Source organism: Dendroctonus ponderosae, unplaced genomic scaffold (assembly GCF_020466585.1).
Source record: "Dendroctonus ponderosae isolate FM_Combo_2020 unplaced genomic scaffold, Dpon_F_20191213v2 Dpon_F_20191213_5, whole genome shotgun sequence".
Classification (NCBI taxonomy): Eukaryota; Metazoa; Arthropoda; class Insecta; order Coleoptera; family Curculionidae; genus Dendroctonus; species Dendroctonus ponderosae.
The window spans coordinates 9,165,648-9,189,963 of NW_026018715.1; the positions used below are offsets into that span (position 1 = coordinate 9,165,648).

General features: G+C 35.5%; 8 protein-coding genes across 9 annotated transcripts; all 8 read right to left on the reverse strand.

The window, feature by feature from the left end:
• Window positions 1-1,114: 1,114 nt before the first annotated feature.
• LOC109535117 lies at window positions 1,115-2,061 on the reverse strand. The gene is made up of 4 exons (XM_019900942.2): window positions 1,934-2,061; window positions 1,658-1,871; window positions 1,413-1,597; window positions 1,115-1,356 (listed from the first exon to the last, which is right to left on the reverse strand). The coding sequence occupies exons 1-4, from the start codon at window positions 2,030-2,032 to the stop codon at window positions 1,171-1,173; spliced, it is 684 nt and encodes a 227-aa protein (XP_019756501.2). The 5' UTR covers window positions 2,033-2,061; the 3' UTR covers window positions 1,115-1,170.
• Window positions 2,062-2,425: 364 nt separating this feature from the next.
• On the reverse strand, window positions 2,426-3,891 carry LOC109535243. Its single transcript, XM_019901128.2, has 3 exons — window positions 3,137-3,891; window positions 2,870-3,077; window positions 2,426-2,817 (listed from the first exon to the last, which is right to left on the reverse strand). Exons 1-3 carry the CDS (start codon window positions 3,227-3,229, stop codon window positions 2,492-2,494), a joined length of 627 nt encoding a protein of 208 aa, XP_019756687.1. The 5' UTR covers window positions 3,230-3,891; the 3' UTR covers window positions 2,426-2,491.
• Window positions 3,892-4,008: 117 nt separating this feature from the next.
• Window positions 4,009-8,302, reverse strand: LOC109535242 (cytochrome P450 4g1). The gene is made up of 18 exons (XM_019901126.2): window positions 8,120-8,302; window positions 8,012-8,051; window positions 7,831-7,952; window positions 7,711-7,779; window positions 7,497-7,653; window positions 7,268-7,447; window positions 7,056-7,216; window positions 6,020-6,227; window positions 5,743-5,940; window positions 5,509-5,691; window positions 5,386-5,449; window positions 5,204-5,330; window positions 5,041-5,080; window positions 4,861-4,982; window positions 4,736-4,804; window positions 4,520-4,676; window positions 4,282-4,461; window positions 4,009-4,230 (listed from the first exon to the last, which is right to left on the reverse strand). The coding sequence occupies exons 1-18, from the start codon at window positions 8,300-8,302 to the stop codon at window positions 4,067-4,069; spliced, it is 2,424 nt and encodes an 807-aa protein (XP_019756685.2). The 3' UTR covers window positions 4,009-4,066.
• Window positions 8,303-10,841: 2,539 nt separating this feature from the next.
• Window positions 10,842-13,836, reverse strand: LOC109535116 (cytochrome P450 4C1). Its single transcript, XM_019900940.2, has 11 exons — window positions 13,659-13,836; window positions 12,752-12,952; window positions 12,473-12,655; window positions 12,356-12,419; window positions 11,965-12,091; window positions 11,868-11,907; window positions 11,702-11,814; window positions 11,572-11,640; window positions 11,358-11,520; window positions 11,120-11,299; window positions 10,842-11,066 (listed from the first exon to the last, which is right to left on the reverse strand). The coding sequence occupies exons 1-11, from the start codon at window positions 13,834-13,836 to the stop codon at window positions 10,903-10,905; spliced, it is 1,482 nt and encodes a 493-aa protein (XP_019756499.2). The 3' UTR covers window positions 10,842-10,902.
• A 419-nt stretch (window positions 13,837-14,255) lies between these two features.
• On the reverse strand, window positions 14,256-15,203 carry LOC109535122. Of its 2 annotated transcripts, none has more exons than XM_019900948.2 (3): window positions 15,063-15,203; window positions 14,658-14,874; window positions 14,256-14,598 (listed from the first exon to the last, which is right to left on the reverse strand). In XM_019900948.2, exons 1-3 carry the CDS (start codon window positions 15,153-15,155, stop codon window positions 14,303-14,305), a joined length of 606 nt encoding a protein of 201 aa, XP_019756507.1. In that variant the 5' UTR covers window positions 15,156-15,203; the 3' UTR covers window positions 14,256-14,302. The 2 variants fall into 2 exon arrangements, with proteins under 2 accessions (XP_019756507.1, XP_019756506.1); XM_019900947.2 differs by having other exon boundaries at window positions 14,958-15,203.
• A 1,182-nt stretch (window positions 15,204-16,385) lies between these two features.
• Window positions 16,386-17,389, reverse strand: LOC109535217. Its single transcript, XM_019901092.2, has 3 exons — window positions 17,120-17,389; window positions 16,855-17,071; window positions 16,386-16,799 (listed from the first exon to the last, which is right to left on the reverse strand). The coding sequence occupies exons 1-3, from the start codon at window positions 17,282-17,284 to the stop codon at window positions 16,492-16,494; spliced, it is 690 nt and encodes a 229-aa protein (XP_019756651.2). The 5' UTR covers window positions 17,285-17,389; the 3' UTR covers window positions 16,386-16,491.
• A 1,454-nt stretch (window positions 17,390-18,843) lies between these two features.
• On the reverse strand, window positions 18,844-20,374 carry LOC109535215. The gene is made up of 4 exons (XM_019901091.2): window positions 20,083-20,374; window positions 19,842-20,013; window positions 19,430-19,620; window positions 18,844-19,107 (listed from the first exon to the last, which is right to left on the reverse strand). The coding sequence occupies exons 1-4, from the start codon at window positions 20,305-20,307 to the stop codon at window positions 18,934-18,936; spliced, it is 762 nt and encodes a 253-aa protein (XP_019756650.1). The 5' UTR covers window positions 20,308-20,374; the 3' UTR covers window positions 18,844-18,933.
• A 2,330-nt stretch (window positions 20,375-22,704) lies between these two features.
• On the reverse strand, window positions 22,705-23,747 carry LOC109535214. The gene is made up of 4 exons (XM_019901090.2): window positions 23,489-23,747; window positions 23,265-23,433; window positions 23,021-23,208; window positions 22,705-22,965 (listed from the first exon to the last, which is right to left on the reverse strand). Exons 1-4 carry the CDS (start codon window positions 23,732-23,734, stop codon window positions 22,786-22,788), a joined length of 783 nt encoding a protein of 260 aa, XP_019756649.1. The 5' UTR covers window positions 23,735-23,747; the 3' UTR covers window positions 22,705-22,785.
• Window positions 23,748-24,316: the final 569 nt, after the last annotated feature.

Consider the following 24,316-nt stretch of genomic DNA (forward strand, 5'->3'; position numbering starts at 1 on the left):
TGTTTTATTGTCACTAGTATTTCTCAGACTGTATTTATGTTCGTACATTCTCTTTTTTAAATATTGTTTAGTTTGTCCTATATACGTATTATCACATTCTAAACAATTCACTCTACGTACAGTATTTAGTACATCCATTTTGTTAGTTTTTGGTTTTATAATGAAATAAACGATATTCAAAATTTTTTCTTCACACTTTGAGGCCCAGGAAAGATAAGAGTTTTATTTTACTTTGCATCTATCAGCTATAAGTTTCTACAAAGTCGCAAATGAAACAATGCAAAATTTGTGAGTTTCACGTGCTCTTAGTCGGACAAAAACATTATTTTTCGCATATCAACACCAAATTGTATTCAGATAAACCTCACACGGCGAAAAAAATTGTCACTCATCTCGTTTATTAAGAGTGAATATCACACAAAGATTTTGTTGAGATTTAATTGATTTTCAAAATTTAGGGCTCATGTTGCAGCTAAAACTGCACAGTCGACTTTAAAAAAATAATCAATATTCCGGGTTGCATGAATGGTCAAAATTAAGTAAAAAGTTAAAAAAAACTAAGTCAAGTAAACTTTCCTTCTGCCAGTCAAAAAGTCTGTCAGCTTTGCTGATTTTGGAAACAATTTTGATTTTGGTCATTTTTATGCAACCCTTGGAATTTTGTCTCAAATTGCCTATGAAGTTGCAGCTTCAACATGAGCTCTAGATGGTCAAAATCGGGCCATCCTGTAAATAGAAAAATGGCCTAAAAGTACAAAAATTGTTTCGAGTTATTTGGATTTACATTTTTGGGGGTGAGATCCAGCACATTATTTTTTCGCCAATGAGAACAAAATGGATTATTTGCCACCCTGTAGAAAATTTGCCTGAGATGCTTAGTGTTTATCAATACATTGACTAACAGGAAACAGATTGATGCAATCAGAATTTATACACTTCCAAAGGTAGAACAAATTTGGTTGTATAACGTTAATTTTGTTGAGCAGTTTGTATCTAAATTTCAAAGCACCATCGAATACGATCATGCTTTGCAAAATGCGTTCACCCGGTGTCTACTAACGTTAAAATAAATTATAAACTTCTTCCTACACACCCTTCATTCAAAACTCGAAGCCAATTTATAAAAATCTCCAACTTTATTAGACATTTGACAATAAATAAGTTAATAAATTACATTTTACTTTCTGGAACATATCCGTTGTAAGCCAACTGTTGTGGGCTGTCATCCGAGCGATGATAATGATGATCCCATGGATCATGATGGTGGTCATGATGGCTTTCATGGTAGACGTGAGGAACGTGAACATCGTGCACAGATTCATGCACAATATGCGGGGCTTGATGATGATCGGAGAACTGTGAAAAGTATATTAATTCAAAAAAACCATCTACAAAGAACGCTGCACTCAAACCTTAGCACATAACTTCCATACTGCTAGAACTATAGAGGTGACAAATGATACAAACGATAGCTGCAAAGCATTCCAAGTCTTGATTCCCAGAATACCCAGAGCTAGCGGAATTAGTGTAATAGCTTTCAAGAGCAAAACTATCAGGATGGGAGCCAAAATCTTCTTGACTTTGGACTTCTTACGAGCTGCAAAGGAGTTTCATTTTAAGTAAATATCGCTCACTACAAGGCGTATAAATGTCCTGCCTTGCACTTCATTTCCTGATCCAAGCCGCAACTTTAGGTCTACTTCTTCATTATCAAAATTTCTACCACTAACTGTTACGGTTGTTCCAAAAGGAAGTTCCATGGCTACTTCATTGGATTTCATGAAATTTTCCGTCGCATCTTCGATGGAATTTCCCAAGTTTCTACCATCCCGCGCTTGGCTGATTTGTGTGATATTCACACCTCCGCCCACCTAAGTGACAATATTTCTTTCAACTGCTGAAAATGTTGTCGATTTCCTAATTAATTATTTACCTGTAAAAACTCCTTAATTTCTGAAAAGTCTGAACTTTCAGCCGACACATGGCTTTGCCAAGTAACGAAAACGATCACTAGAACAGTTAACCTACCCATTTTTCTGGCACCAGCGACTGAATGCCATTAAAAAGCTTATACCTAATTTATATTGCGATCTACCAAAATAGGAGTGGTGGAATACTTAAAATAAATAGAGAGTAAACGTCTAAATTCCTCCAGCCCTACTGCTTTTGAATATCTGATTAGAAGATGGGAAATTGGAATTATGGGTTACTAATTTGTATTCCATGAGTGGCGGGCTGATATTGAAAAGAAGAGTTTTGGAAACATCGTGAAATATGATTTGCGCAATTTAAACACTTTCGCTTAAATCACCACTTGAGTTTCAATAAATTGAAAAGGCGCATTTAGCCCGTCTTCTCTAATGCCTTTGGCAAAATTTATAAATTAGTCGTCAGGGTTTAGTTAAATCAAGTAAAAGAAAATTGGTTGATTTCAGGTTTAGGTTTATTCAAAAATAAATTAAAGTTTCAACACATCACAGGAATTCTGTACTCAGTTTCGGGCAGGAGCATATCCGTTGTAAGCCATTTCGATGCCTTCCACTTGATCGGCTCGGGCAGCTGCAATATGGTGATGATGGTGAGGATCGTAACTTTCGTGAATAACTTGAGGTTGTGGATGATCGCCGTTCACTTTGGAGCAAAGTTTCCACACAGCCATCGCCAGAGTGGTTACGAAGGAGATGAAAGAGAGCTGAATGGCGTTCCAAGTTTTAAGTCCCAGGATTGCGAGAGCCAGAGGAATGAGAGTCATCGCTTTGATCAGAATGAAAACCAGGATGGGGACGAAGATTTTCTTGATCTTGGACTTCTTGCGGGCTGAAAAAGGAACTAGTCAGAATTTTGTTTTTGATGCTGTTGCGGGTGTTACCTTGGACTTCGCTGCCGCTGCCGAAGTTCAGCTTGATCCCTAGTTCTTCGTTGTCCAAATTCCTGCCAGCCAACGTAACAGTGGATCCAACAATCGGGAGTTTGAAAGAGATGTCGTTGGATTTGATGTAGTTTTCAATGTAGTCTTGAACGGACACATCGTTGCTTCTTCCGGATGTGGCTTTAGTTACCTCCAAGTCACTTCCTACCTGAAATTCCCAATTTTGCTGTTATTTTCAGAGGACTGAAAAAATCTGAAAATGTTTACTTGAAGAAGGTTGTCCCATGATGAAGACTGAATTGCAGGGGATGCATTGCAAGCTGCAACGAAGCACAATACAACTACAAAGCAAGTCTTCATTTTCAAAGAACTGTTGCGACTGAATGGATACTGTTAGACACCCTTAATATGTATTTATAATACAGTTAAAGTAGGGGCCTGATAGTATCAATCATAAGCCAAATATGAATTGTTACAATTAGTGTAGTAGAGCTTTCGTAATCTGGATTAGCATATTATTTTTAATTTAAGGATGTTCGCATAAGGACAAGTCGCTTTTAAAATTTGATTAGATATGCGCGATGGGTCCTCACGAGAGAAACGTGCTAGAGCATGGAAGTATTCAGACAATTCGATTTGCATCAGTTTTTTCGATTGATGGCAGTAGGTTAGCGAGGGAAATGGGGTTTGTGGAGACTTTTTCATTTTAGAAATGCTTCAGCTATAATTCATCTGTTTGGCAATCTTTGATCTAGAACTACCTTAAGTGGGATTTTTAATACACAAACTTGATTTTAAGAGCTTACTTATGCTACTGAAGATTTTTATTTTAGACTCAACAGTCAAGATTCCTCGTAGTTTTCGCACTCTTTCCTTTAATTAGAGATATAGTTGCAACGTCCGTGCTGTTTTTGCAGGTGGACCATTCAGAATCTTAAAAATCTATCGGGAGAAACAGATTTTCTATAAAACCTAATTGAAAGGAAAAGGGACATTAAAGCAGCAAACATTTTTTGTGTGCAAAAGCTGATTAATTCAAAAAATCAATTGGAGAAAAGTTGGTGGCTCCATGAAGTAACGAATCGTTTCCATCGAGTAATTTAATTAAAGTATAATTATTGGCTATTAAGATACAAATAAACTTTTAAAGAACTAATAGGTTTATTATTAAATTCTTGCACAAACTGCGCCTTGTCTCTATTGCCTAAGCGAGAAGTGACAATCTGGCTGTTGTCGCGTCTTCATAGTTATTCCTGATATATACTGAAATTCCTCTATCGACTTATGCTTGGAATGGATTTTAAAGTTCCGTATTATTAAAGCTATGGTGATTTTCATCATAGCCATTGCTTGCGCTTTCCCTGCAAATCATGCCCAAGTTCATATGACCTACACAATGCGAAATATTCTACCAATGCAATCCCTGGGTCCTGTGGAGAATGGGATGAAGGTGCCAGGTTGGACTTTACTGATGTTTTCTGGCAGGAATCTGTTGGGATTAAATTTGAGAGGGTCTGGCCAATATCGGTTATCTCTATGGAGGTCGAAAATTGAGGCGGCAAAATGAGTTCCTCTTGGTATAACTTTGTGCCCTGCAAATCCACAGTTGACGGCAACTTATAGAAAATGAAAACCGATTCACTCATTTACCTAAGTCGATGTCTTTGTCCAAAACCCTACCAACAAACGGGACCACTGGAAAAAGCCGCAAAGTTTCATTAATCACCGCTTCAGTGTATGAAAGCTTTAATAGATCGTCGAATGTGATGTTACTGCCAACGCGAGTTATTTCTTCCAATAAGGTTTCCTGCAATTTAAATATTGTTCTGAAACTGGAATGTTTAGTCTGTTATAAACTTTTTTTACTTGCACATCTGGAAACATTCCTAAGAAAGTAAACGCCATCATTAGCGTATGTCCTGTGGTATCAGTTGCCTAAAAAGATGTGGATCGGATGAAAACTATACAAAGTGTTATTGTGTGAGTCTTACCGCAGCTGCGATAAAAACCATATCATTAAACAAATCTTTTTCACTTATTATTGATTCTTTAAGGCTCGTCATTAAATCGAGCAGAGGCAGTTCAGCATTGTTATCTTCACTGTGAAAATCAGCTAAAATTGGGTTGAGTTTTTATGTGGACATCCAAAAGGGGACTTAAAAATGCCTTACCTTTAGCGTCGGCTCTTTGATGCATTTTCTTTTCCAGAATCTGTAACAATTTCGTAAATAGAAGGAAGGAATTTGTTGAGCTTGACAAGTACATTTTACGCTAGCGTTCAAGTTTAAAAGATCTTTAAGGTATAAAAAATTATGGATAATTTAATATACCTACCTGTTTGATAATAGTTCTAATTGTTTTTATTGCGTTTGCTGTTCTGATTCCACCAGGATGAAGATGATACCATAACATTACATGAATCAAGGGATTTACCAGCTTTTTAGCCAAATCGTCTTCAAATCTGAAAAATCCAAATAAGTGATTTCGGAATATACAGCGGGTTTACTAAAGCTTGCTCTAAAAGTTTGTCTGCGAATATGTTCAAACTTCCAGGCTCCTCGTTCAGTCCAACTGAAGTTGCTGAAAGTATAAAAATTCGTGCAGAATATTACCAAATTTTACTGAAAGTTGTAACTTACTGAAAAAGTTTTTGAATGTTAACCTATTAAATGCGTCGTAGGACATTGCAAAATCACTTTTTTCTTTCCTCATATTGTCTATTTTGTCCAAAGCATTCTGAAAGTAATCTGAGCAATATGACTTCAAAGTGCTCGGTTTGAAGCATTTCATGTATGCTTTTCGGCGTATTCGCCAGTCTTTATCTAAAATTAGAATTTTTAGTTCAAATGCTACAAAGTGAACTATAAACCTACAATGGGCTATTAGCAGGGAATTAGGAAAAAGATAGGCAATATCATCGTATACGCTTGCCTTATTTTGAGCACTTAGATTGTGAAGAACGGTTTTGATGTCCATGGGATCTTTCGTGAAATAGTAGTAATCAAATATCATCCATACGTTATATGGAAAACCCACTTTGCTTCCTACATAACTTGTGGCGGTAATCACATCTAAAAGCAAAAATTTTATTTAATTTCAACTTAAATTGATATTGCGAAACTGTAAACATTAGTTGGATTTGCTACTTACCAGTACAACCATACATTACTGGAAGATACATTGTACCGATAACAGGCAAGATTGGAGCAAAGAACGCATTGTTTTTCCAAGAAAATTTGATAAAGCGCCATTTCCAAAAAATGAAAACCGTGTAAAATATAAGCAAAGTGATCAAGATAAAATACATGGTCAATCTTAAATGGCCGAAACACGTGGAATTTTCTTCAAGTTTACTCAGTTATTGCCTCCTTTATATATTCGATGTGCGATTCTAAATAATTGCGTAAATTTTACAAACAAATTGAGGAGGTCAAAAAATTTGATTAATTAGTTTGGGTTAGTAATAGTGTTTTGGCATCGTGTGTTTAATGAACTAGCTGAACTTTCAAAAGTGTATAGAAAGGACTAAATAAATTTTGCAATCCTGAACTCTTCTAAACTCAAATATCTGGAACTTTCTGGCTCGTATGAATTTTTCTTTACATATGGATAAAATGAAATAAGGGGCAATTTTGTCAAATTTTCCCTGAGCAGATTGGCCTGAGTTGTGCCTAACGTTTTTTAATTACAGGAGCACTGTGTAGCAGCTAATGTACTTTAAACGTTCAGTCTTTTAAATGTGAATTAATAGTTGCATTTTCGCTGGTATCATGATCTTAATTATGTAATCAATTAATTTTAAACGACCTTCGAATCTGAGCCATCTTAATAATCTAATGTTTTTGAAGGCAACATTATACCTAAATGAGTCGAGAAATACGTACGAGGATATGAATAATAAGTAATAATTAATTAAAAACTACAGTATAAACAATCAAAACAACGAGGTAAATTCTTTATTCAGAATTAAAAAAAAAGATTCTTAAACTGTATCTTTGTAAATATGAATTTGTTCCCTACTTGAACTAAACTTGCAGCTGAATACAAATGACAAACCAAAAAAGCTAAGAAACAATCAAGGAAAATCAATGAAAATTTTGTTATTATCGCGGCGAAAAGCCGAAATTATAATACATAATTAATTAGTCTCAGTGCAGTGTTTTTTAAACTCGGACCAAATTTTTTAAACTCGTAACTTAAATGTGCAATCTAGTGGATGTCGAGTTTTCATAGTTATTCCTGATGTGTACTGAAATTCCTCTGTGGGCGTATGCTTGGAATTAATGCGAAAAGTTCGTACTATTGAAGCGATGATGATTTTCATCATTGCCATTGCTTGCGATTTACCTGGAAATTGATCTTCAGTTATAAATGTTCATGTATTACAGGTATATTTACCAATGCAGTCTCTAGGGCCAGTGGAGAAAGGAATAAACGTGCAAGGCTGAATGTTCGCAACATTTTCTGTCAAAAATCTGTCGGGATCAAATTTCAAAGGGTTCGGCCAGTATTTTTCGTCTCTGTGTAGGTCCAGAATTGAAACCCCGAAATGAGATCCTCTTGGTATTACTTTGTCACCTGCAAATCCAACCATAAATGCTACTACATTGAGCATTTATTATTTTACCTAAATCGATGTCTTTTTCCAATACTCTGCTCAGGAATGGAATCACCGGAAAAAGCCTCAGAGTTTCATTAATCACTGCTTCGGTATAAACGAGCTTTGACAAATCATTGAAAGTTAGTTCGCCGCCAATATCGGTTACTTCTTCGTACAGTTTTTGCTGAAATTAAAAATTCTCTTATGAAGCTGAAATATTTCGCATTTTAATATCGTTTACCTGCACATCCTGGTAAATTCCAAGATAGGTAAACGCTGCCATTAATGTATGCCCCGTGGTATCAGTTGCCTGAAAATTTTTATTTTGATGACCAAAATTGATTAGGATTATTTTTTTTACCGCTGCAGCAATGAAAACCATGTCAGTAAATATATCTTCTTCATTTACTACAGTCCTCTTAATGTTCATCATTAAGTCGAGTAAAGGTTGGTCCAGGTCGGTGTCTTCAAAATGAGTATTATCTAAAATGTTATTCCCCCTTTATTGAGGCGCAGAAACAGTTTTTACCCGCATTAATTACCTTCCTCGTCTCCCCGCAGCTGAAGTTTTTTCTCCTGAATCTGTAACACACATGAGGTATTTTTCCCGGAATTTATTGAAGACTCAGTTGCGTGATTTGATGTTTTACCTGTTTGATAACTGTTTTAATTGTATTCATTGCGTTTATTGTCTTTATTCCCCCCGGATGAAGTCGAGACCATATCGACATGGGAAGCAAAGGATTGAGCAGCTTTTTACCCAAGTCCTCCTCAAATCTGTTGAAATGTTGCAAGCAATTAATAAAATCACAATGCACTAAAAGTTGCAACATACTCTAACAGTTTGTCTGCGAATATACTAAAATGTTCCGGATTCTGGTTCAAACCAACTGAAGTAGCTGAAAACGCACCCAAAGACCTATCTAGGTGTTAATGTGAAAAATTACCAACTTACTGAAGAAGTTCTTGAATGTGAATCGGTTACACACATCGTATGAAATGGCAATTTCTCCCTTTCGATTTTTGAACTGTTCAACCAGGTCGGCACTGTTTTGGAAATAATCTAAGCAGTAACGTTTTAAAGTGCTCGGTTTGAAGCTTTTCAAATACTCTTTGCGGCGGATTCGCCAGGTTTTATCTGAAACACTTCATATAATATTCTTAAAAATAAAACATCGGTACTTACAATGCGTTGTCAGCAGTGAATTTGGAAACAGATAGGCAATGTCATCATAAACGCTCCCCTTATTTTGAGCACTTAAATTATGAAAAACCGCTTTTATATCCAAAGGATTTTTCGTTATATAGTAGTAATCAAATGCTATCCACACGTTGAAAGGAAATCCTAGTTTGCTCCCTACAACTCTCACGGCAGTGACCACATCTAAGAAAAACACAGTTGTCTTTAAAAGTGCGATGATTTAGTAAAAAACACTATTTTGGACCAGTTTTGGTGTATACAGTACTCACCCTTGCATCCGAAGATTACGGGAAGATACATGGTACCGATAAGAGGCAACAGCGGAACGAAAAACGCATGGTTGTTCCACGAAAATTTGAAAAATCGCCACTTCCATATCAGGAAAAGAGCGTAAAAAACGAACGAACTTAACAGAATAATATACATAGTTTAACTTGAGTGGATGGAAAAGACTGCTGAAAACTTCAAGCTAGTGTGTCTCAATAATAAAATTCTATTAAGAAAGGCCACTGTCGAGGCCACAATCAACAACATTTTTCTTTAAAACTCGAACTAGTCTATTGTAATGATTAGTAATTATGCTAATTGCAAACTGAAATACCTTTGATTTCCTCTTTAAAAGAACAAAATTAGTGAATCATGGATTTTCTCGAACTACAAAATATTCCTCGTAGAAGTATTCTTTTTATACGCATACATACAAAAATTGTCTACTTATATGTTGTATTTGTTGGGCACATAATTAACCATTTTATTTTATTTAGTGGGTTTCTGATACAACTACTTCAAGCAATTTATAGCAATACAAACATGCTACAGTTAAATGCTTTGAAATTATTTTATCATATTTTTTAAACGGAAAATATTGCACAGAAATAGCTGTTATGAACTGGTTAAGTGGAAACATTTACAGTACAGTCCTGATTTTAACTACTATATCGAATAGTAATTACGTTAATCGCAAATTGAGAGAGCAAATTGTGAATTCCTAAAATACTTTTGCTGATTTCCCTTTCAACAGAATGACTTAAGACAGCAAAATATTCATCGTAGAATTTTGAATGGATTTTCTAATTTTAAAACGGTTGTTTGCATTTAAGCTCCCTTGGAATATATGTAAATCATTCATTGTGCAGTTAACCAACAATTTTATCCTTTCTACCAACCTAATATACAATAGTTTTTCTATTTGGTTGATTTAGAAAGTATGTATGTGTTTATAAGAACGTTATAATGGAAACATTCAAAATTGAAACGTCCCGAAATAAATTTTATTATATTTTGTTCAACATGAAACCTGAAAAAATGAATTGTGCGTGAACTGGCCAACTTGAAACATTCGCAGTGCAGTTTTCGTATTGTTGATTGTCATTGATTTGTTTCTTTAATTTGTCGTGGCATTGAACGTTTCTGATACAACGGTTAATGTTTGCAAAAAATTACTATTATTCCAAATTAATTTTGCTTTCAGTCTATTACTTTGGGTGCTTCAACCATTCACATATTCGCATCAAAGCAAATTTATGCTGACAATTCTATTTGCAGTGTAAAATCGTGTTCAATTGAGATAATTTACAGTATTTTAGAAAAATATCAATTAAGCTGAACTGATGGAAAAATTGAAAAAAATCGATCTGAAACATTCCAGTTCAGTTTTGCAGACCTACAGTGTTTAGAGACCTATACCTGAAAAAAGCGTGAAATAATCAAAATGAGAAAATCTTTCAATAAAAAATAAAATCAATTATGTAATGATGTATGTATGTAATAACGTAATGTTTAATAAATTAAGTAATGGTTTTTGAACAGTTCTAAAGGCTTCTTTAAGACATATTAGAAGTTCTAGAAGTAGAATAAAAAAATTTGTTCTCAATTTTATACGTTCATGTCTGTTATTTTCTGTAAAAAATGCAAAGAGCATAATAGAAAAGTATTGGCGATGAATGACTGCGAAGTGTAGAAATCCGAATTATGAAGCGAGATTCTTGGTGCTTGAATGCATGAATGAACATTTTATTACTGGAACCTTCGGAATCCCAATTTCAGGAAACGTGTTTTACGAGTAATTACCAGTAAATTGTGGGATTGAAGTAGGGATCGAATTATTTTAAAATGAAAGAACACTGAAATTAATTAATTTTTTATAAAATGTTAAGGGTGAGTGTCTAAAAAATTACATACATTTTGAAGATTAAGCTCAGAAGACTTTTAACTGCAAACCGAAGCTCTTTTTTAATCCCTTGGTGTAAAGTGGCAATCAAGTGGATGCTTAGTTTTCAAAGACAGCGAAGACATCAGCTCAAATTCGTCAATGGATTTGTGCTTGGATGAAATTTGGAAGCTTCGTACAATGGACCCGACTGAAATTTTTAGCATAACCATCGCTTGGGCTTTTCCTAGAAACCCACAATTTTCGTAACATATTTTTTTTGTAAGCATATTTTCATACCCAAACAATCTCTGGGACCGGAAGAAAATGGTAGGTAAGAATATGGCGTTATCTTGCTGATATTTTCTGGCAAGAAGCGGTCAGGGTCGAATTTCTGCGGGTCTTCCCAATACTTTTCGCTTCTGTGCAAGTGGAAAAGGGACAAGACAACGTTGGCGCCTTTGGGTATTATCTTGTGCCCTGAAAAGTAAACGCCCGAAATAAATGTTGATGCCTATTTTGAACAGTGTTTGCTTGCCTAAGTTAATATCTTTGTCCAATGACCGGCTTAATACTGGAACTACTGGAAGCAGCCTCAGCGATTCGCTAATAAATGCCTCCGTGTAAATCAGCATGGAGACATCATCCGGCAAAATGTTATTTTCTCCTACAAGCTGTATCACCTCGTCGTATATTTTTTGCTACAAAATAAAAAATCAGCATGTCAAAGGCGGAAGGAGTTTCCTGCTTACTTGCACTTCAGGATACATTCCTAGTAAAGTGAACATAAACATGAGTAAATGTCCTGATGTGTCTGTAGCCTGTTAGAACAAAAACAATTTTTTTCCTTTAAAACTCAACGCCATTCTGGAATTTACTCACAGCAGACGAGAGGAACATTAGATCGTCAAAAATATCTTCATCTGACAGTATGCCACCTTTTAAGCTCATCATCAAATCCAATAAAGCGGGCGTTTCTTCATTGGCAACGAAACCTTAAGCATATAAAACTTTATTTACTGAATTTGCCAGTACGTAAGTAACTTACTTTTGAAGTCCTCCCTTTGGTTGTTTTTGTCGCGAAGAATCTGTGAAGCAAACCGTGTGTTTTAATACTGTAAAATAACATAGGGATTTGGTATAACCTCCTCACTAATTGACCTGAGTTCCTTAACCTTTCTAGCAACAATTTTTCCTCCAGCTTGAAAGCGCAGCCATAAAGATGCAGGAATTAAAGGATTGAGCAGTTTGCGAGCCACATCTGATTGGAATCTGGAAAACATCAGGATGTTGGTAGAAGCAATAGAATTAATGATAACATTTGCAAATATAATTTGTTAGAAAACTTCATTATATATCATTAAATATTTTTTTAATGTTTATTACAATTTAACGACTCGAAGCTCCCAAATGCGTGGCATATTTGTTAATTACCACGTGAAAAGTTTGTTTCCTGTGTAGATGCCAATGTTATAACATGCATTATGTATAATTAATTGAATTCTGATTTTCGATAATAACGTATGTGTGACTTACTCCATTAAACATTCTCCAAACCTATGCATATTTGTGGGCTTCTTGTCCAGAGCTATTGAAGTTGCTGAAACAATAAAGTAATCTGTACTATTCTTCGTCTAATTGTCTAGCACTTACAAAAAAAGCTATTGAAGGCATATTTGGTAAAGGTGTCGTATGCTATCACAAGTTCTCCATTCTGGCGTTTTACTTCTTTAATAAAATCGCAACTATCTTTATAATAGTCTAAAGAAAATGGCTTCAGGCTGGCTGGTTTGAAGCTTTTCGCATATTCCTTTCTACGAAGTCGCCATTTGTTGTCTAAAAAAAAATATAGCTGTACTTCCACTGTTCTGATCTATTAAGGGCGCTGTTTTATGCAGGCTTAGAAAATGTAGAATTCCTACTAGTCCTTACAGTGTATGGTTAACAGGGAGTTCTGGAACACATAAGAAATATCCTGATAGGTAAATCCTTTATTCTGAGCACTGATGTTGTGCAGAATCGTCTTCACTTCCTGGGGGTCTTTGGTAATATAGTGATAATTATGTCCTAGCCACAAGTTGAAAGGAAACCCAAACACATCGTCAATGAATGTTAAAATGCCGACAACATTGTCTGGAAAGATAAATTTTTTTATCATTAGAACTGAATATTACACACAGTTCGAAAGCTTTGGCCGGATTAAGATAAATGTTACGCTGTTTGGTATTCAGTCGGTAATAAAAGTATCAAAAGCAGAAAATTATTTAAATTGAATTGATGGCAAACTTGCTAAAAACTAAACATAGCTAAAAGTTATAACTTTAATTTTGCAAAAGAAATGTTGACAAATGTTTTGATTAAATTAAAAATACAAAATTGAAACAAAATCAAAGTGAACCAATTCCAAACAATATTAGAACTATATTGAAAACTGAAAAGATAATTAGCAGTAAAAACTCCAAACACAAAAGTTTATCGTTAAATTAAAAATACAACCAACGTAATTTTCAAAAAAATTAGCGAAAAAACCATAAACAGAAACACGCAAAATTATAGAGACGCCTTTCATTTTACCACATAAATTTTCTAAATTAATTTCTTTACTAATCGAAATTATTCTATTATATGATGACTTGTAAGAGATGTAATAGAATAGTGGGTAATTGAAAGTGCAGGAAAATTCGTCTATTTTAAAAGGCACACATTTTGAGGCAAAGTATTCAAGGATATATATAATATTTTCAAAACATTAATTCACCTCATGCATATACAACTTATCTACAGTTAAAAGTGTTTTATTCTTTTCAGAAAATGCAATATTTTTCATGACTATACTAACCTGTACATCTAGCAATAATCGCTATATAGATGTTACCAATTCCAGGCAAAAATGGCAGAAAAAACGCATTGTTTTTCCAAGAAAATTTAACAAATCTCCAATTCCAAATTATGAATGACACGTAGTATAACAGCAGTGCCTCAGCGAGAAGAGTTCCCAGCCACTTGAAATCAAACATTTTAAATACGAACTCAATAAGCTGAAAACCAAAAAACCGAAACTGAATGAATTGATATTCACCAGCTCTTATAACGACTAATTCACATTTAGGTTTTTCCTTATTACGTTTTCCCAATGTTAGAAGACCATTAACTAAACCTGAACTAAGCACATTAACAACATTAATAGCCTTTAAGCAAATGGGCTCATTAAAGAATTAGCGATCAGGATTCCCAAAAATTACGTTCTTCAACACTTCAGTTGAACGGTCTAAGAACTTTAGAGAATGTTTAGCAAACTTCAAGAGCAAACTTTCACTTGAACAATAAATGGAATGGAATCAGCTGGGCATTTTTTGTACCATTTTTATCACCTGCATAATAATTAACTCTCAATGTCTTTGCAAGGCGAACTCAAATAATAAAAAAACTGCATAAATTGAGCAATAAATAAACATATATTAACCATCAATTACAAACTAAAATCTATTGCACGTAAGCTGAGTAAGCCAGTTGTTGCGAATCATCTAGCGATCTCTTGTACTGTGCTGGTGGATGGTCCAGAATAACAGGAGCGTGCGAATCTGAAGCCAGTTTCTGGCACAATTGGAAAATTGCCAAACCGGAAGCAATCACGAAAGACATCAGCGAAAGCTGAAGACCGTTCCATGCCTTGAACGCCAGAACTCCGATGATGAAGGGAACCACTGTGATGGCTTTCAGCAAGATGAAAGTTAAAATGGGAATGAAGACTTTCTTTAGCTTGTGTTTCTTGCCGCGTTCTGAAAAATATAAAAGAAAATTGACAACACTGAAAGTCAGCAAACGATTTTGCGCTCACCTTCCACCTCAGAGCCGAAGTTCAGTTTGAAATTGATTTCATCATCATCAAGCTTTCGGGAATCTACAGTCACGTCTCCAATAACTGGAACTTTGAAAGTAACGTCGTTTGATTTGATGAAAGTTGCAACAGCCTCTTCCAGGGAGTCTTCTGATCTTTTGGTGCCAACTTCATTGTCGTAACCGTTGCGACTGATCGCCACGTTTTCCGATAAGTGCTGAAAAATGCCACAAGTGATTAGATCTCAATTTTCCAACAGATTAGTTGTAGAGCTAGAAACAGAAACAGGAAAATAATTACTTCGAAATAACTTCCATGAAGCACATTATCCAAAAACGCGAATGCTTTAAACTGAATGCATGCAAAGCTATTATTTTCGGCACAACTATCTCTCAATTTCTCTACCGTTGAATCCAAAGCGGTTCCTTTCCAGAATTCCTGTGGGGCTCCATGGACTAAACCGGCTAAACACAAAACCACTAAGCACTTGAACGACATTTCTATTTCTTAATAAACTACTGACTAGAGTTTCTTTGGTGTAGTGTATGGCTGAATGAGCAACAGAATCAACCTGGCTGTTTTATATTAACTGTAAATAAACGAAAGTTCATTTAATATTAATGAGGGATGCCTAAAAAAGAGGTCTAATCGCTGTCCAATTTGGTCGCAAATTGTAACTCATACATCCTGATACTTATGATATTCAATGTGCATATAAATGCTGCAACCTAACTGTTCAAACAGTGATAGCAACTGGTTGAAAAAGTTTGTAAAGTACAGATTTTTGGAATCACGCTAATTTGTAAAGGACGGTTTCATAAATCGTTGCCTTTTAAAGTTGGGATTTTTTCTTTCTTTTTCTCTCTCTCTAAAGTTTTTTTCAAAATTTTTCAGTTTTCGTGGAGACAAACGAGCAATGTCTTTTAGAGTCTTTTTAAATGTTCTTCTCGCTTTAATCTAAAGCTAAAACGTCGTGTTGATGCAAAAAGGCGCGATGTTTCAGTCAATTTCGCTAAAACTGTACATTTTTATAAGAAACCTGTAAATATTTCCTATGTGATACTTTGAATGCTAATGTGCAATTTTATTCCCTATTGAGAGGTGAAGAAATTAGGGCGCCTGCTCCATTTGTTCCGAAAATATGAGCAAAAAGGTGGCGCCATGTTTAAAGCGAAGGCCTTATCTTGTACATGTGTGAGAAATACCTAGATTTCACTTTTTCTGTGAAGATTGCCAGCATATCCCAACTCAAGATTCGCTTGGTTAATAAACTTTTGCATTATCTATTGAGTGGTAGGGAAACGAGCGACTCTAATGGTTCTTCAGATATCCCGAAAATGCGCCACCGTTCCTGAGTCAAGTTTCACATGTTGTTAAAACTGAGTGGGACTAAAAAGTTTAAATTTGTATTTTTGTGTGAAAGCTGCCAATATTTTTCAAGTAATTTTTTAAGTGAAAAATCCAATGAGAGCTTCAGCTCAATTTGTGCCTGATAACGCTTCATACTTGAAATCTTAGCCATACTCCAGATGAAGATTCTCCAGATGAAAATGTATCTAATTTTCAAATGTATGCGACTAAGATATATTCCATACAAAAAATCAGTCTTGTTAGAACCAATTCAATTTTCATCCAGAATCCTTTTGCTGCTTTGACAAAGCACGAGCTCTGCGACTATTCCCATACTACCAAAATCCAACAAGGCAAACAACAAATAATGCAAAAAGCTAATCGAAAAGCGTTTATTTTGAGGTCACAACGTTCATTAAGCAGCTTTACTGCACATTAAATTACATTCAATAAATATTAAAAACTACTATACATTCAAAGAGTGCTACTGCGTATATGCAGAATATGCCAAATTTTGAGCGTCATCACTGTCCAAAGATCGGGCGTAGTATTGTTGGGCTGGCCAAGCTTCGTGAGCTGCAATTTGAGGAGCGGCACCGTCAGCTGCAATTTTCTTGCACAATTGGAAAATGGCAAGTCCGACTGCAATCACGAATGAGAAGAAGGACAATTGGACGGCATTCCAGGCTTTCAAGCTGAGAATTCCTAAAGCCAGAGGCACTAGAGTGATGGCCTTCAGCAGGACAAATACCAGGATGGGGATGAAGATTTTCTTCAGCTTGGATTTACGAGCTGCAAAGGAATGGGGCTTTAGAAGCACTTCGGGGAACTGTTTGAGATTATTTGCCTTCTTCTACTCCAGTTCCGAAGTTGATTTTGAAATCCAGCTCATCGCTGTCCAAGTTCCTGGCTTCAACAGTTACTGAACCAACAGCAGGGATTTTGAATTCGACATCATGACTTTTGATGTAGTTTTCCATCTTGTCTTCGTAATCATCGTTGCTTCTGCCACTTGATTCGCTTGATCTGTATGAGTTCTTAGATACTTTCACATCATCTGAGAACTAACGGATGCAATGTGAATTTCAGTTTTGCCTGAGCCCTCGACTTACCTCATGATTATCCTTACTGAGAAAGTCATCGAGAAAAGCCACAACATATTCCTTGATGTATCCCAAAGGATCAGATTCGAAGCTCAGAGCCTTTTTCTCCGCTACTGGCGAAGCACACGCTAAACTTAGGAAGCCAATACCAAAACAGATGAGGAGCTTCATCATACCGTCCCAAGCCAAAACTAATTACCGAATGGTAGCCTAAAAACACACCCTTCCGTTTTATAGCGGTGACCTGGAGGAAGTGTTTTTGCGTTCAATTCGATCGGTTCTTATTTGGGAAATTGATGTCGAACATTTAAAAATTTCCTACCAGTCAAATCCGGGGCCCCACTGTTTGCATACTAAGTGTACGTGACGGCATTAAAAGCCATTGTCAATTGGAGGCTGCTGATATTGGTATTCAGGATGCAACTGTATTTTTTGTATTGTGGATCAATTTTACTTTTGTGCTTTCCAATCTCATCTTGCTGGTTTTGGATTTGGTTAAGAGTTTCATTATCTGGTTTTGATGAGTTTTCTCAGAATTTTGGGTTTCTGGCGGTTTAAGTTGGCAGGTTCCTGGAAATTAAGGTTCTTCAGAGTGTCGTCTTGACAAAACATTGGTTGATGTAAACGTGTTCTTCAAAGAACCTAAACCGGCAGTTAAGTTGCTAATATTTTTCAATTGCATTACTTTCATTAAGATGTGCACGTAAAGGAACTTTATTAAAATATTCTTGATGTTTCCGAAGAATATCCATCCTCTGGTTGCACTATTTCTCCTTTTAATCTAAATGTTAATGGTATGAGGGTTTTGTCTCATTTGTACTATCAATTCTAGGTTTTCTTTTACATATTGCGTAAGACCTAATGAATATGTTAAGTTGGTGGAAAATGAGCCATAAAAGTTGACTCTTGGATAGATAGAGAAAAAGTTTCCATTTATGATAAGAGTTTGATTTGACTCCACTTTGGAACATCTTAGGAATATGAACAATGGAAAGCTTTCGGCATCAGCAGAGCAGTCATGAGCTTTTTAAATAGGCAACTGTAGATTTCGAAATGCAATAACCTCAGGCACCCCTAGGACCGGTTTCGAGCCTATAAGCTCTCATCAGCTGGGTTCAGCCTGAAAAAAGTTTCGGAATCGCTAATATCAGGCTGATGGGAGCTAATAGACTCGAAACCGGTCCTGGGGGTGCCTGAGGTTAGCGTATTTCGAAATCTGCACACACCCATTTTATCTTAGGAATGTATGTTTTTTTGTTAAATTATACAATTCTATTTACTATGCATTTTTTAGTATCTCTGCTTGGAATGTGAGCTTTGTTGAATGCAAACAATATTATTTTGGATATGATGTTGGATTGCATTCGAATGGATCAATGAATTTTTGTAGGTAAAAGTAGATAAAAGAAGACGTAATTTGCATTTGTCAGATGAAGTCAAGGTAAGTGTTGGCTTCTTTTAACAGATTATTGGCTGCTTTTAACTACTTATGTAAGTTTTTTTGAGAATGAGTAATCAATTAATATATTTAGAGATTTTTTTTATGCTTTTTGAGAATAATTATTTGTAAGCTCTTTAGAAGTTTCATCGTATTTTCGCCATGCAACTTCTCCATAGTTTTGGCCAGACACTGAACTAAGTATAAATAGTAAATAAATAGAAAGAAGAACTGAGTAAAAAAGGAAAAAGGTCTTTTTCATTAACAATCCACATTAAAGAAAACTAGTTTCAATACGTTGCGATTTTTTATTTGAAATTAACAGAAAAATAAATAACAATAAATTAAAAGTGAGCGCTCAAATCTGAGTTGAAGAGTCTTGTGGTTAATTTTGCCCTCTGTAGGCAAGTTGGGCAGCGGCGTCCCTTTTGTGTCGGTAAATTGGCGATCCGTAAACGGGGGCTGGTGCCACCACTGGAACGGGTTGAGGTACCAACTGGGGTGTGATGAAATCTATATGGTGAGAGTCCAAGTGGGGGTAGTGTACCACTTCATATTGCTGAAAAAACAGATATTTTTAAATGTATTTATTATATTGAATATTATCGCTTTTGTTAAGCTGCAGAAGACTTATCCTTAGACTGTTTTTCCAACAGAAATTTTTTGTAATACCCAGTCAAAGACATTTCGATGCTGGTTACATTGTTATGCTACTAAGTCAACATTTTTCGAAAGCAGAGATCAAACCGGAAGGCAAATGCATGTTTGTTTAAACATTTTCTGCAGTATTTTTTCATTCCATGGTTGATATTTTTTGCTTCTTCTTATGAGTTTTGGCATAATTTGTAACAAATCGAACAAGTTAATGTTGCTATACTTACGGGTGGTTTGACGAATTTGGAGAAAATTGCCACGGCACCAGTTAGAACCACAGAAATAAGTCCCAATGTTAAGGCTTTCCAGGTCTTCAGGGCAATTAAGACTAAGGCCAAAGGCACAAGAACGGCAGTGTTGAATTTAAGTCCCAGCAGAAATGGGAAGATCACTTTCTTGACAATTTTTGAAGAACGGCCTGAAAATGAAATCTTTATTTCAAAAATTGCGTTCTTTGATATTTTTCGTTTAAACATTACGTAATGGTTGCATATTTTTCAAAAATTAATTGACAATAGGAAAAAATGAAGATAATTAAAAAAGCAAAGACAGTGAATTGTTTGTTTAACTTGAACCTAATGTGTAGGTTTTCAAGAGAAGCTGTTGAAAGTTTTTTATAATTGATATTAATTTATTTACCTGTCGCTGACAAAGGTACCTGGATGGGTTCCGCTTCAACGAAGCTTCTGGGTACCATACTCGTTAATGGTCCGTCTGATTTGAGGACAGACGGAACCTTAGCCAGCAAATTGTATCCTTGCAGGAAGTTGTCGAATCGATCCAAAATATTTTCATTTTCAAATCCGCGAACCTAATTAAAACCCAAAAGATATTTGTTCAAACATTTTTTCTATTTATTCAAGAACCATGATTCTATTACCTGTTCATGATGCCCATTTTTGAGTAGAATTAAATCCTCAGTCAATTTGATCGAACCCTTGTTGGAAACATTATTCCACCACAAAAGCGCTTTCGGTTTAGCGCAACTAACAGAAAAATGTTGCAAACAGGACTTGTAAATATCCTGCGCTACATCCACAGCCGATGGATCCGACAATACGACACTTACTATCCCGAAAACGATCAAACTTTTTAAACCCCACATTTTCCTGTTTAGGGAGTATCGATCAGAACAATCAACCGTTGTTATGATCGATATTGATTACTGAATGATAATCGGATTGATGTGTAAGTGGCTTTATAAACTAAACAAACGGAAGTAGCAAAGCAAAGTTTTCATGCCTAAATTGCGACCCCGATATTATTTTAGTTTGCTCTTTTATATGGTAGCGTACTTTTGCATATAGATTTGTCAGGCCCATGTTGGCAAATCGTTTATAGGCGCTTACCTACTGATCCACATCCTGCAGCATTTGTTGAGGGCAGTCTGAAGTAATATGAAAAGTTTCACTTTTATCCTTTTGGACATTGAAATGCCACTGAAAGCTGTGGAATTATTTAGGAAAAATAATAAAAGTAATTTTGCTTTGGTGGCTTCGGCCAAGTGTGGTTTAAGTAAAAATTAGTATACTAATAAATAGACATTTGCTTTGCAGGCAACAGGATTTAAGTAGATTTGCAGCAGTTGGGGAAACAAACGCTTTTTTGTTAAGTGACGGGTTTTTCAAAAGTGTGTTGAATTCAGGATCTTTATTGCGTACTTCTACCTCAAACGCTAGTTGTTTCTAGGAAATTTTTAATACATTGTTTTACAAATTCAACTGTTCCACTATTCAACCTCCAAATAGTGGAAAAGTTTATTTTTTGCAAAATTTCATTTTAATTTTAATTCGTCTTAGATGCATTTCAACTCAGATATTTGAATAACTAGTCAACTCAATTGTTGTTTTTAACTTCAATGTTAACCTAATTTTGTTTAAATTGCTGTTGCAATAGCAAAAGTTAATCTTTCGCGGTAATCGCCTGAAACTGATGGGTTTTTGGGATTTAAGACCCTCGAAGAAAAAACTTCTTCCCAAACGTTTCGCTAGCCACTCCTGCTTACGTATCACCAAGAAGCATTTCTTTTACACGACAGTTCAAAAGCACGAAAACGTTTTGACTGTGCTTGGCTTAATTTTGATCCAAAATTATATTTTCAAGATTAAACTTCGCTTTATTATACTTTTTTTCTTGCGACATATTTGAGCGCCAATTAAGTATTGTTGTTTGTTAGTTTATTTGCAGAGAAGTAACTAATTGGAATTAATAAAATATTATATGTTTCCTGTTATTGATTTTCAACTGTGGTTTACAGATTTAGCTCACTCATTTATCTGTAGTGATCAAATTTTTCTTCTACACTTTTCACTGTTTGTTGCGTCGAACAATAAAATGTGTTTTTATTTGCCTTGTGAATGTGTATTTGATGAACATAATGCTATTGCTCTAAGTATTATTTTTCTGCCTCCATCATTGAACATCTGGGGCAAGGCAAAATTGCATAATTTTTAATATTCTACGTCTCCTATTTTTGTTTGATATTTTTTCTTCTTCAGTTGATGGATCACTAAAAATGCTTGATATTCTCACTTAGTGTTAATTTTTTGCTTATCTCATAGACTTTTGAAGAAGTGCAGAATGCAGCTCAGATAATTCTGAGCTTAGCTAAAATGGTTTTTACACGAAACGATGTGCGATTAACAGCAACCTCAGCAATTGAGACAATACGCGATCAAAAATTCAATTATAACAATTCCTGGCCTTGCACCCACACACTGTTGTTATTTTCATAGCTTTGAAAGTGTCTATAAATTATTCCTTTATTTTTTTCTACCGAAGTGTTATGGTTTCAGAATTGGTTCATTCTCCAAGAAAGTACATTTGGTGATTTATTTACGATTATTCTGCGTTTAACTTGCCAGCAGCAACTGCTTAAGTAATTAACTAATTAAATAGTGAGTCTCAGAAATGATGTTTACATTTTCAAAATTCAGCGGACTGTTTTTTGCACAAAAGTTCGGACCCGTCAATTTTATGTGTAAATGTTATTTTTAATACTAAATTTATTTAGTTATTTGGACCAAAAATAAATTTCACCATCAACTTATTTTTCTCAAACTTCTTAGTATGATGCAGATAACATGTGCTAAACTGAAGCTCAATCGTTACCGAGAAATGTGCGATTGGATTTTTTGGTATAAAAATTGACGCGTTCAAGCTTTTTTCCAACAAACAGCCCGCTGAATTTTAAATCAATTTAGACATTAATTCTGGGACTCACTGTATAGAACCATCGGCAATATTTGTAAACACAAATAATAATAAAAATAATTTAAAAAAATGAATCCAGATTCTTAGCAGGTCAATGTTCCTGATCCATATTTGTTTTATTGTTTAACAAATTAAAGCAAGATTTATTAAAAATAGCCGAACGTAACTATTTTATTATTATTAATTTGAAGAAATTCGAATTTTGTACTTGTCTCTTTAACAAATGGTTAGGAAAACTAAATAAAACGCAATGAGATTGAGTGAAATGCACACAAAAAAACTAAGCAGGCACACTTTGAATCATGGTTTTATTGGTAAAATAATTTAAGTTTTTAGCGGTTTCTCTATTTACATTCAATAAATTAATAAATTACTCGGCGGAATAAGCGTTGTAGGCCATTTCTTGGGCATTCAACTCTCTTCCGTATCCTGGATGTTCCCAGCCACTGGAAACTGGTGGATGATCAACAACGTGATGGTCCAGAACGTGATGGTCCAGAACGTGATGATCTACGTGTTGTGGGTAGTGAATGACTTCGTAATTCACAGCCTGTGAAAAACAAGGTTTTAGACAACATTCTTTATTTCTTATGAACTTTGCTTACCTTTGGTTTGGTAAGCTTGAAAATTAGTAAAGCCCCAGTAAGCACAAGGGAGAGAAGTCCAAGGGTGAGGGCTTTCCATGTTTTCAGAGCAATCAAGGCCAAAGCCAGAGGAACCAGAACGGCGGTTTTGAATTTCAGACCCAGCAGGAATGGAAGAATCACCTTCTTTACAATTTTTGATGATCGACCTGCAAGTGGGCTTAAAATAAATCCAATCCATTCAACTTACTCTGGGAGGACTTACCAGTTACAGCCAGAGGAACTTTGAGTTCTTCGGGTTGAAATGAGCGGGGCACAAGGCTTCCAAGTGGGCCGTTGGGGTTCAAGATCGCTGGAGGTTTAGCCACCAACTCATGAGTTTGCAGGAAGTCCTCGAACTTTTCGAAAATATCTTCTTCTAAACCTCGTCCAACCTAAAACCCATCACATCTCAACACTCAATATCAGACGCTTATAGCTAGAACTGACCTCAACTTCAGCCGGATTATCCTTTTTCAACAAAACCAAGTCCTGGGTAATCCTGATTTGTTCCTTGTCGACGACTTTGCTTATCCAGTGAAGAGCCTTCGGCTTGGCACATTTTAAAGATAGATCCTTTAAGCATGTTGAATAGATGTCTTGTAGAACATCAACGGCTGAAGGGTCATGGGCTGCAGCCACGGCCACTAAAGCAACAACAATCAACAGTTTTGAACGAACCATCATTGCGATCATCAATTTACTACCGAATGATAAAGAACGATTGCCATAGAAGAATTTATAGACATTGGCCCGCGGAAATAGAAACCATTTCGGATTATCGGGGCTAAACGTGAGCCGCATCAGAGCTTTTCAGGAGACTCGCGCCGGAATGTGATTAAAAGAAATTGATGACATTTTCTTTGCGATTTGAATACCAAAAGTACTCAGTTATTTCACTTTTCTTTTTATCAAACTGGATCTTCAACATACACATAAGTATTTGCCTAGAATTCGCTATAAACGAACCCCATTTAGAACAGGTGAAGCGAAGCCCATTGCACAAAAAAGTCTACAGGGTGATTCAAAATTGGCGTCATTCCTCTGCAGGTGTTGTCTGGCGCTGTTATAGGAGTACAGAAAAAATAATAAAATAAATTAATTTTTATTAAAAGCTGAGAAATTTGTACAAAACTATATCAGAAATACGGCAGCAAGGTTTTTGAAGGTAATCTGCCTAATTAACATTTCGCAAATACCTGTAGCTTCGTAATTATTTAAAATTCCGGTAACCATGGAATTATACAGACTGACAATAAGATAGACAAGGATAAACGG